Here is a 12,556-nt window from a genome sequence, read left to right as displayed (position 1 = left end):
GGAGACCGGGGAGACTGTGACCCCCTACCTCCAAGTGTCCAAACTCCTGTTATGGAGGCAGGCATGGACTGTGAAGAGGAGTTTTAGATCACACTTTGGCGAGATGAAGTTTGGGAAGAGCATCTGCGTGCTCAACGTAGGGGGAACCCGGTACGCCTTCACCCGTGAAGTGATCAAGGATTTCCCTCTCCGGCGCGTCAGTCGCTTGCATGCCTGTGCCTCAGAGAAAGAGGTCCTGGAACTGTGCGACGACTACGACCGGGACCGGAATGAGTTCTTCTTCGACCGCCACGCACAGGCTTTCGTGTTCATCATGCTGTATGTGCGCTCTGGTAAACTCCGGTTTGTCCCTGGAGTGTGTGAACTCTCCTTCTACACAGAGATGCTCTACTGGGGATTGGAGAGCGCGCACTTGGACTCCTGCTGCCAGAAACGCTTGGATGACAGGATGTCCGAGATCGGACTGGACACTTTGTCCGAGGAGGAGTTTGGAGTGTCCGGGGATGATTCCCAGAGCCAGAGTGACTCCGTGCAGCGCAGTGCGCTCACAGGTCGCGCTAAATGGATGGAATGGATGCGCAAGACATTTGAGGAGCCAGACTCTTCAGTTGTGGCGCAGCTATTGGCTTCTGTGTCCGTGATCTTTGTGATTGTTTCTATGTTTATGTTGTGCGCCAGCACCCTGCCGGACTGGGATACAGCCAAGAGAAACACTGTGGAGGAGCACAGGTAGGCGTTATAGTCAGGGGTCAGTTAAATTTAACAAGAACAGAGGAGAATGTTTCATGAGGATATGCATAATGCCTTTAAATGTGCAGGCGCAATGAGTGTGGATAAACAACAAGTGAGACTGTGCTCTGCAACTAGTGCGTAAAGTCAGCTCAACAGGCTAAAAACCCTGTCAAGGATGTGTTCCTGTCTTGATAAAGCACTCCATAAATAAATGAACACACTCATAAAGAATGGGGAATCGCATGTAAGCTCCTGCAGACAGTAGATCAGCAGCCAAACTCTCTGCGCACTATTTATTTATTATCCAGAAGAGAAATGGACGATATTAGGAGATGTCAGTTAGTTTGAAATATATTAAAAATACATGACAGAAAGCATGCAAAATGTGACCTTGTATTTAGTGAAGTCAATACTTGTCAATACATCATAATGACAAGTGGGAAACAGTCTGATCCTCACATGTCAGACAAGTTCCCCATGCAGGAGGCAAATCAATAACTGATCTATATTATCTAAACATGTGTACAGTTGATTATTATAGAAAGCCCTCCTTTGCTTGTCTTCCTCCACAGAATCATATCCTGTCCACTTCACAATTTTGCTTTTATTGGATTGGCCAGTTGACACAACAGTGCACAAATACATCAGATTGTGTAAATGCATAGATTCATTATATTCCAGTTGCTATAATGAGTTGAAAGTAGAAGGAGAGTGGCTGTAAATTCGGTTGAGCAAACAAAAAGGAACGTAACCAGCTGCAGTGATCATATTCTATCTGCTGTTGCACTGCAGTTATTTTAGCTTCATTTCTGGAGGCGCACAGTAAAAAAACAACCTCTGTTTCCACATGATTTTGGCCTGTTCTCAGCCTGTTCTCTGTGTTCTGCCTGAGGCAAACTCTATATAAGGCTTGGTTATGTTCACCCAGGCTGGACATAGTGTTGAGTTTTGGATCTGTTACAGTTGTTAGGTAATCAACAGAAAGTGTAGTTTATGCCTGGGATCAAAATAATTCCTACTTAATTTCATGACAGTAGATAATGCAATTCTCCCAGTTGCTCTATAATTTGGTTTGGTCCAATTGTTCTAATGCAGTTATCTTCAGGCTGTGTGGTGTTTGCATGTCCTGACTGCTTAAATACATGTATCACCTCACTAATTCAGCTCGATTGCCTTAATCAAGGGCATAATCATGTTGCATATGTTACACTCCCTCCTTCAGGGGTTGAGATCCCTCCCTCTGTGCAATTTCCTGGCAATTTTCTCATCGTCAACTTGCCGTGTGTTTGTCATTCTGCCCTGGTTTACTTTTCTGAATTGCATTTGATATCTCCCCCTATTTCCCAACCATTTATTTTGCACCTGCTTTGCTCCCTTCTTCCTCATATATATTGATCACAAGTGTCTCATCATATCGTCTAAATCTCTCTCTAGCTCCTCTGCCATTTCCTGTTTACTGTCAACTCATTTTTCTTCTCTGTCCTCTCTAGGATCGTGGAGGCAGTTTGCATTGGCTGGTTCACAGCAGAGTGCACAGTGCGCTTTCTGGTCGCCAGAGACAAGTGGGACTTCCTCCGCCATCCACTAAACATCATCGATGTGATCGCCATTACCCCCTACTATGTTACCATGGCAATGGCCCGGGCAGGGATGCCCAGTGCTGGGCTTGGGGTTGCTGGGGTGATACTGCGTGTGCTGAGGATGATGCGCGTGTTCTGGCTCATGAAGCTGGCCAGACACTTCCTGGGCCTGCAGACGCTGGGGCTCACGCTCACGCGCTGCTACAGGGAAATGGTCATGTTGATGGTGTTTGTCTGCGTTGCCATGGCAATATACAGTGCTCTGGCCCAGCTGCTGGAGCACGGCTTGGACTTGGGCACGCAGAACCATGATTACGCCAGCATCCCGGCCGCCGCCTGGTGGGTCATCATCTCCATGACGACAGTGGGATACGGAGATGTGTACCCCGTGACAGTTGGAGGACGAGTGCTTGGGGGAATGTGTGTGGTGAGTGGCATTGTGCTCTTGGCACTGCCCATCACATTCATCTACCACAGTTTTGTACAGTGCTACCATGAACTCAAATTCCGTTCTGCCAGACATGCACGCATCCTGTCTACAGAGATTCTACAGAGATAAATTAACACTGACGCTCCCTTCACCTGTGGCTCTGCCGTCATCCGAAAGAAATTCAACAAACCAGTTAATCTGCTGCGCCTAATGTGAATAACGATCAAATTTGATCCCTGCTCTCGTTTCCTGCCCGAGTCCCACGTGGTTTTGTTTGGTTTGATGAGTTCCTGTGTGTTTTCTTTCAGTTGTTGTCGTTAACCTGCACACCTGTCTCCCTAGCCACGCGATTTGAACAGAAGAATAGGAGCACACAAATAATTATTTATTAAACACACAATGGTCCAGTCCATTTTTGACAGTGACTACTGTTTACACTGTATTCCCATGGTTACCACATTGGCAGCGATGGCTGCTCCTGTGTATGCTGCAGTGAGTGTGTGTGTGTGTGTTGGTCTGGCCATCAGCCGTTCACTTTGTCTAAGCTTTGCACCCAGATGGTACAAGTTACACAATATTGATGTGTGACCTAGATGCATTCTGTTAAACCTGGGAAATAAAATGAAAGATTGAGCAAGTGAGTGCCATGTGGAAAAGGAGAAGGGGGGGTTGTACAGGTGGCTTATGTTGTCCGAGTAGCTTAAGCCAGCGAAAATTAAACATGGAAACAGGTCAACAAGGTCTGCAAGGTGAGAGACAAACACATGGACAACAGATATGACAAGGCAGATGGTTTGTGAAATTGTGTGCTCAAAGATTGTGGAACAGGCCTGAGCACAAGATGAATAGCAGCAGTTAAGTATTGCATCTCCATTATGAGACTAATGTTAGGCATTTTATATTTCTTTGTCTCCAAGGCAACCTCTTCCTCCAACATGTCAATCATAATGGTGGTGGATTTGTGTGCACACACAAATAGGCCAGATCCTGCAACCCTTCTTGTTGGCATGCAGCCCTTTTACCCCGTGATTATTATTGGAAGTAAGCTGTCATAAATACCCACCTTAATGAAAACAGACTGTCGTGTGGAGGGGAGGGGAATAAGAACAGCATGGGCTGTCAGATTGTTCTGACATTCATGATTCAGACATGTTTGCGATGGCCTTGGTATGCCAAGATGACGTGATTTGTTGAAGAGACACATGATCCAAACAAACAAGTCAACACCTCTCCCACACAACAGTCTTTCACTGTATCTCCTCTCCTCTTCATCCTGTTACCATCAACCTTCCTCTTTTAACGCACACACAGGTTTGTGCGGCCACTCTTTTTAGGACACAGCATTGACTTCCATTCATGAGGACAGCCAAAACAAAAAGTGTTATCCCTAACATAACCAGTTAATACCTAACCTTAACCAAGCCAACAATTCAAATCTTAGCCCTTATCTTAACCAGTTCCTCAGAAATGAAGTTCTACCTCATTAGGACCAGGTTTTGGTCTCAAATACACAAGAACACACACTGACACATCACACAAACAAAATATAGACAAACATATACTTTGTCTCGCTGTCCTTAAACTTAAGGTCTGCATTTGTTATTTATTTGTAAACTCTGTAGCCTTGTATGGGTTAACAGTGTATTGTATACAGTACATATTTCAATATCCTTGTTGTGTTGTTGATGTGTTTTACGTACAGTTACTACCAGAAACACTGCAGATTAGAGATTCTGAATGACCTAGACTGCAGCACATGATGTTCGACTCATTTGGTTTTTTTCATAAAGTCTCTAAGCCAATGAATTTTGGCCAGACCTGACTGAAAAACCTCCAAACCTTTTCCATCAGTATGTAATTAATTTCATCAATGTATGAGGTTCTGTAACAAAATGACTCTGTAACTCTGAATGTGTTATCACAGAGTACAAACCAAATGCTACTATTTGTGTTATAGGACTGTTTTGACAATGTTGGATTGTTTCTGTATCGTTTATTACAAGGCTAAAATGTTTTTTTTTTTTCATCATTCAGTCTTGACATGATGACACGTAGTTTACATCTCTGAACCTTCAGTGTGAGGAACACCTGAGTCCACTGGGAAAGGCATTCAGTGAAATAGGCTGTACATCTACATAATAAACACTCAGTATTACATTTAACTTAAGAGGAAAGATAAGATGAGAAAACATACACACATGGTCTCAAATTGGGAGCAAACACAGCCACAACACAGTGTTCATTTGAGGCAACTATGGGGCCATCTGCATTTTTAATTTTCTCAAATCATGGGTTGGGGTTTTGTTTTGTATTTATTGAACACATTGAAATGCTCTTATGATGACTTTACCTTTATTATCTCTATATGAGAGATAACCATGTTTGTGGGGATATTCATGTGTAAGTAAGTAAGATCACTCCATTTAAAATACAGAAGATTAATCTTGATAAAAAAAATCTCACCAAATTCTGGGGAATTGTAGTGGAGTGTGAATTGCATCACAACACTCATAAATGTGATGAAGAAGAATGAAAATGAAATTCTTATACGCACATCAAAATTGTACTTGAGTACATATACTCTCAGATGACACCCTCGGTATTGGATTTTTCTTTTATGGCACATTCACAAAGCCAAAAACACATAAATCATATTTTCGAAATGACACTGGCAGAAAGTGCAGTTCAAATACGGGGTTTTATTCCCCCAGATAGTTTTGGTTTAGCTTGCAAATTTAGTACACTAATTAAATTTACTCAGGCAGTGCACTTTTCTTCTACTTTAAACTACTTTGCAGGCTTCTTACCTTCCATCTGGAATTTGTAGCATCTTTTAAAAAGAAGACATATTCCAAACCTATAAAATATACACTGTCTTCTTAAAGTGCATACCAGCAGTTTTCGACAATCTTGGTTTATGAAATATAACAGAAAAGCAATGTTCACTTGAGAACTGTCTCATGTTTCGTATGCCTACAATTTGTCAACTGGTCCAACAAAATGAGATGTCCCTTTTTTAAACATTGCAGATAATAAATGATGTTCAAGTAAGGACTGGATAATTTTGTGGATGTAGAGAACAGCACATGTCTAAACACAAACCAGACCCACATATTTGTAGAATTGTCAAAATATTTGGACTTTGGGATAAGGTAGGTCTTTAAACATTAAGAATCCTGAGCTTTTCCATTTCTTCCTGTATCTTCACCGTTTCTATTGTAGTTCCGAGTGAATGTGGAATCTACCACCTGAAGATTTTTATTTTGTAGAAGCTATTATTTAACAGTGCTTAAGGGAAACCCACCTGGCATCTAATAGCCTCTGACTCCTCATTCCATAGAAAAGATGACTTTCTTTGGTCTGCAGAAAAACAGGACAAAATGTGACTGAATAAATATTTTAACATTTATCATTTGTAACATTGGGCAGTGTTGTGTAATCCACTGCATAATGTATTATTACTGTACCTGTATATTTGTACATCCGATGTTTGCTGAGCCCTCCTGTGGTTTTTCCAACACCTGTGTTTGTTAAATGTAAAATTATATTTAACAAATAAATAAATAAAGGTAAAAAGAGAAATAACAAACATGAACAAATGTGGGTCACAAAACCATTCTTGTTCCTTGGCGAAGCTATACAGGCAACATTCAATCACTGAATTGTAATTATGTATTATAGAACAATATGTCAATTGCATGGGCTAACAGTGAAGATAGGGAATCATTCGACATTAGGCTAGTAACTCTGCTTTACTTTAGATTTTACACAAGTTTATTTGATAACAAAACAAAACAAAACTCACAACTACCATTGATGCGTTTGGCAAACCACGAGCTCGCTGAATTTTAATCAGGCAGTGGGCGGGCCAGCCTATGCTTACGTCACTTTTAGCGGACGTCTATAGCAGGAAGACCCTTGAACGGGTGGTTTCGTTGAAGCTAATCGCGGACGTAATATTTCCCCGTGTTTTGACGATAAAATGTCGTACAGATTCAGCGGCCTCACTCAGAAGCTGACGGGGTCGTCTCCCATGGCCGCATACAGTCCGCAGGTAAGACCGTGGAGCCAAAAAAGACACCGGGACGGCAACTGCAAAGACATGACCTTCATATCACCACATTGGATTATGTGTGTTCAAGGGGCGTTGTAATTCACGTTAAAATACGTGTAAACAAATGCGTAATATGAGTTACAACAAAACACTGCATTATAAAATAGTGCATTATTTAGTGTGTTAATGACCAGCTATTCTGTAAAGTAAAGCAAAGTAAAGTCAACCGTAATCTACCCGAGTTACTTTCGTTTTGTTTTGTAATGTAAACCTGTGGAAGGAAAACACGAAACCAGAGGCTCTGTGTCCTTTCCATTTTTCCCTTTTAAGCCACATTTAATTTCCCCCTTTCCATCAATGCCTTATCACAGAACCTTTATTTAACCTCTATCCTGTGGTTATCCCTGATATGTGGACGTGTCCTCTGTGTGACTTAACTGCCAATTTTAAAATTCAATGACCTGTCAGAGCCTCTGCCAGATGTGACCTTTTGTTATTGGTGGTCTGCCCTTTACACTGCAGCAGTCTCCTTGTTATTTCATGACCGTGTTAGATTGCATGCAAGCTCCTTTGTTGTTCATTTATTCATCGAATACCCCTTTATTCTCCGCATGAGGGTCGCGGGGGGCGCTGGTGCCAATCCCAGCTGACATAGGGCGAAAGGCGGGTACACCCCTGGACAAGTTTCCAGTCCATCACAGGCACACAGACAAACAACCATCCACTCTCACACTTACAGTCAATTTAGAGTGTCCACTTTGCCTAATCCCAAAAACTTAGTATTAATAAATAGTCAGAAGAGGTCACCAGCCACTCTTAGCCAGTGGAGATTTACATTCCATGAATGCAACTTTAAATTATTTCCATCATTGAAGACTATGCTCGTTATTTTCTCACACATTTAGTGTGGAGAAGCCAATATATTTGCTCTCACATTCATGAAGTTGCATTTAGATAGGTGGCTATCTTTGTATATACACACACTTGAGAACAAACATGCTGATATTAAAGTACCCTTCAGTAATTTGATCACATTATCTCACCACCTGTTGCAGTTTTTATTGTCACCTTGTCACCTCGATTATATGAGACAACCATGTGGCACATATGGCACCTGGACCAGTATTAACTGGATTTATCCAGCTCTTCCAGTAATTAACAACTTGTTGGTTAAGAACAACCACAGCCTTATGTGATCTAACTGCTTTGATACAAGAGAGGTTTTTTTTTTTTTCTTCACTAAGTAAAGCAGTAAAAAACACAGCCTGTGGATGTTTGGTTTCAGAATTGTTACACTCCTAGAAACCAGCTTTCCTCAGTTCAGGGTTGGTGCCGTTTTTAAAACTAAACTGTTCTGTAATCATGTGTCTGACTTCATTAAATATACCTCATGGACTGCAAAAATGAAACACAGACAAATGAATATCCAAGCTTTTTAAGACCCTCTTGAGTTTAATAGCTGTCTTGAGTAATGACTCGAACGGCACTGGCACCACACCTCTGTGATCAGATTCAAAATGAAAATTGTGCCCTTTCAGTCTTTTCCTATTCAAGAATAAACGACTGCCAGTGCCCTTGTGTTTTCATATGTCAGATTTAATTTCCCTGCTCCCACACACAAAATAATGGGTCTCCACTCTCCAGCATTGTAATTTTCAAAATGATGGTGGATGAGATGCTCCCTCTAACTCCGAGAATATTAGGGTGGCAGTGGCACACTTATCACCAATTAACACTGCAGTGTACCGCTGGTTTATTTACTTACAATATTATGAAAAATGAACAGCAGTGCGAAATTTCATTATACGTTTTACACCCAGCTGAAGCAGAGCTAAATGGCTGATATCGCTGTGATCAAAAGACTTTCAGTCTTCTAGTTTGTTAATTATCTCCAGCCAAAGTTGCACTGCTAATGTCTGCAGTTATGGTTCGAGTTTTCACTGAGGAATCATTTTCAAGATGGGATAAACTAAGCAGCAAGGTTGAGCTCAGGAGAGTCTGTGGGTTTTTACTTCTGATCAGTAGCAACATCACATCATTTGTATATTCAGACAAATCGCATTGTTTTTATTATTAACATATGCATCAGCTATACCTATATTGTGTTTTGTTTGTATTTATATATTTAAGATTTAAACTTAAATGTTCATGTTTTGTCTCTTTGCTCTTCCTTTCACAATAATCGTTTGTCCTAATATAATCGTCTGACTTATCTTATAATATTGGCTCAGTTTGTGTCCTTTTATGTCATGCATTTATGAATTTTGAAGGAATTTAGATTATTTGTAACCACTTGTTGGTTTCTGTACAGGGACTGAAGCCTGGTGTGCCGGCAGAGCCCCCAACCATGATCTTTACCACTCCCACTAAGTTGTTATCGGAGGCTGGGCCCACTGTGGATTACTTGAGACCAAATCGGGTTCCTGAGTTACAGAGAGTATTCCAGGTAATGAAAGACACAGACTGAAAATGATGTCTGCATTTTTTCACCACTACCCAAACCCTCTTTATTTTAAGTTTTTCACAGTGATTGAACCTTTTAATTCAAGGAAAGTCATGAGTTTATGGAGTTCAACTGTCAAACTAATCATTCAAAGCTGCGAGGACTTATTGGTGTTAGACTGTGACCGGTATTAATTTCACTCTTAAATGACCCTCTGCATCTTTCCTCACTATTCATTTCAGGAGAGGCAGCTTGGGAAATAATAATCGACTTAGAAGTGTGGCAGTGATCACTCAGTCAAATTGACATCACTATGTTGACTGCTGCAGTTTTTATAGCTGCTAGAACACTTTTTTAATATATATTGAACTATTATGACAGAGTCGAAGGTCTAAACTTTTTGAAGATGTTGATTAAAAAACATGATTTCTTATTACAGCACTGTGAAAAATGTATATTAAAACCACATAGACTAGAAACTAGGTGTGGATAATGATAAAAAAAAATAGTTGTAGAAAATGAAAACTGGACTATCATGTAAAATGTTTCCAGAAAACCCAAATAACCCCCACCTGCCCACTCCTCTTCCATCTCCTCTCAGGTGTCAGATGGTGTTCCCGTTCATCTGAAGCGGGGGCTTCCCGACAGGTTACTGTACCGCACCACCATGGCTCTCACTGTGGGAGGCCTTCTATACTGTTTTGTATCTCTTTACTTGGCATCCCAACCGAAGAAGAACTAATACGACTGCCAGATCAACACGTCTCTTCTACGTCCAACCGACCATCATTCATCGTCTCCTCCTGAGACGTGCAGTCTCATGGGGACTGAGAAGAGAATTAATCACTTTCGAAACACCAGTGATGACCAATAAGGATTTCTGTCTTTGTAAAAAAAATGAAAATGTCTGTTAATAAATTTTAAGGGGAAACAAAAGTCAAAACATGTTGTGAATTCAGTCTTTTTCCATTTTGCTTGTCTGTGTCATTGAAGAGCAGGCTCCTCAGTAGGGAGGCTATTATTTCCAGTCAACGCATGCATGGACACCATGTGTGAAACTCTATAGGGTTGGGAGCTGCCTCATTTCCCTCAGCACTTACTGCTACCAAAATAGAAGCGAACATGTGAAGATTGTTTTCCTGGTATTTATAAAAAAAGAATGTTTTCAACTCTCAGCAGGCTTGTGGTATTGCTGCAATGAACGTGTGTGCAAGAGAGAGAGAGGGGGAGAGACATGATGGAGGCACCCCGTCTGGAACGTAGCTGCTGCTCACTTGGCTTGAATACTGTCTCATACACGATTCATTTGTGTGGGCCCTGGTGTGATGTCAGATGCTTTTGTCAAGTTCAGAGGGAGACATGTTGGTACGCTTGATGTACCCTTTTTACTGAGCGGTTCAAATAGACAATGTAATGCAAGCGAATAATTTAAAAAAACAGAATAACATGTTAATGACAATAACAAGTCAATTCTGTCTTCTGGGACACTTTTGCCTAGTTGGCATTATAGGTTGGTTTATATTACACTGGTCAACACCAAATGTATTGTTTTTTTAGCTGATTAAGGATAATTTTGATGTGAATCCAAAAATTACATTGGTTTTACTCAATCAGGTCAACTATCTGAACAAAGCTACACATTTGTTTTTTTTTACGTTTTTGTTTACATTTACGGGTATTTTTACGTCATATGATGCAACATTTCTTTCAATAAACAAATTCTGAAGATGTTGCATGCGTCAACCTATGACACATTTTTTTTAATATATATTACAAGTGAATGAAATGGCTTCTACAAGAAGGTCTTGCAAAAATAAGCCTGTCATAAAAATGTAATCAAGTTAGACAGAAGATTCAATAAAATTAGCATAAAAACCTGACCTGATAGAGGAAAATGGTTGTCATTTTTGGATTCACCAGTGCAAAAATGGTCGTAATTCAGTTGAAAAGACATACACAAATTTTTTTTGTAACCCAGTGTTATTACAAGACACTTTTCCAATACAACTTTGACCTGTTTTACAGCTCCAGAATCTAAAGAAATTAGCCTTAAGAATGAGACTTTTATGTGTTCCTGAAGCAAGGGCCTAAATTCACAGAAGCAGTTAAATGTTAAACTAAAAATCACCTGTGCTATCAGCCGTGAGATACATTCAAACAATGGGACTCCGTTCACTCTGAACGCGTTACAGTCGTTCACAAACCACAATTTGAGCCCGTTTCCACTTTGATGGCTTGTCAACCATGTCATTGACTGTTACCATGGAAACAGGGTTAAGGAACCTTGCTGGCTAACCATTGCTTTCACTGTAATGGTCGGTCCTGTGTAAAACTAAGACTTGATGTAATGGCTTTCCATCCATTCTTGGCTCTTTTTTTTTTCCCACTCGTGTCAAAAGTCGTCTGTGTCCTAAACTCAGCTTCAACAAAAGAATGATGTTTGAGACTGTAGGCCTTGATGCATCTTTTCATGACTTGGAGCACATAACAATTAGTCGGAAAAAGTCAGTCTGGGCTTTGAGATGCACTATTATACTGTAAGTGCTATTTTCAATTTAATAAAAATGACATTTCAAACTTACCATTTGCATTTTTTGAGGTTTCTGTGTCTCTATGCCATTACGTTAGTTCATTTTCGATCCAATTTTAAACCTATTGTTTAAAATAGGTTTAAGCATATTGGTGAGTTGAGATGAACAGCTGATGGGGACAACTCTCTTGTCTTCAAACCTTTATAAAGGGATGCAACAAGTTAACACAAGAAGACGGTAATTTTGACACTTTTCAAGTTTTAAACATAAGTGTTTTATAATGAACATGGCCTACCATGGCTGTTTTTCTTTAAAGGTGCATTATGTAATAAATCTAAAGCAACTGGCCATAAAATCCTCCTAATATGTCACAGAGACTCAGGAATAATGTTCATATAACAAACTGAACTCACCAACAACAACAGTACAGCCAAAATATTTGCATTAAAAAAAATATTTTGCAGACTGCAAATCATGTTTATGTTTTGAAATCATGTTTTGGCATGTGGCGCCACCTACCGCCGTCTACCAATCATTGCAGTCAGTAGAGTCTCATCTAACGAGCAACCTCTAGTTGCCAGTTGTCAGAAAACGAAACCTAAAAGACCTCGGTATTTTGAATTTGAATGTAGTAACTGTTTTTGGCCACATTCTTACATATGGCACCTTTAACTTTATCAGTTTATTTTCCTGCAGCTGAACGAGTGTTCAGAGACATTTCTGTGACTCTCAGGCTGACCTGTTACTGTACGTTTTCATATCTAGAAAGAGCTTTAAAATGCATGC

The 12,556-nt window shown here is 40.4% G+C and overlaps 2 protein-coding genes across 2 annotated transcripts; both read left to right on the top strand.

Moving 5' to 3' along the window:
• Positions 1–103: 103 nt before the first annotated feature.
• On the top strand, positions 104–2,871 carry kcng3 (potassium voltage-gated channel, subfamily G, member 3; the record flags this gene model as incomplete). The annotated part of the gene is made up of 2 exons (XM_083904140.1): positions 104–729; positions 2,223–2,871. The coding sequence occupies 2 exons, from the start codon at positions 104–106 to the stop codon at positions 2,869–2,871; spliced, it is 1,275 nt and encodes a 424-aa protein (XP_083760266.1).
• Positions 2,872–6,653: 3,782 nt separating this feature from the next.
• cox7a2l (cytochrome c oxidase subunit 7A2 like) lies at positions 6,654–11,715 on the top strand. Its single transcript, XM_083904038.1, has 3 exons — positions 6,654–6,796; positions 9,108–9,242; positions 9,841–11,715. The coding sequence occupies exons 1-3, from the start codon at positions 6,725–6,727 to the stop codon at positions 9,979–9,981; spliced, it is 348 nt and encodes a 115-aa protein (XP_083760164.1). The 5' UTR covers positions 6,654–6,724; the 3' UTR covers positions 9,982–11,715.
• The last annotated feature ends 841 nt before the right edge of the window (positions 11,716–12,556 follow it).

This window comes from Microchirus variegatus (genome assembly GCF_963457635.1).
Source record: "Microchirus variegatus genome assembly, chromosome: 17".
Taxonomy (NCBI): Eukaryota; Metazoa; Chordata; class Actinopteri; order Pleuronectiformes; family Soleidae; genus Microchirus; species Microchirus variegatus.
Note: the sequence above shows the minus strand (reverse complement) of the source record. Positions and strands in the feature narration are given on the sequence as shown.

Excerpts from the sequence above, each read along its gene's own strand:
- cox7a2l (XM_083904038.1), top strand. The coding sequence starts at position 6,725 with ATGTCGTACAGATTCAGCGGCCTCACTCAGAAGCTGACGGGGTCGTCT. Across the intron at positions 6,797-9,107 it reads TGGCCGCATACAGTCCGCAG|GGACTGAAGCCTGGTGTGCC; the intron begins GTAAGACCGTGG and ends GTTTCTGTACAG. Across the intron at positions 9,243-9,840 it reads AGTTACAGAGAGTATTCCAG|GTGTCAGATGGTGTTCCCGT; the intron begins GTAATGAAAGAC and ends ATCTCCTCTCAG.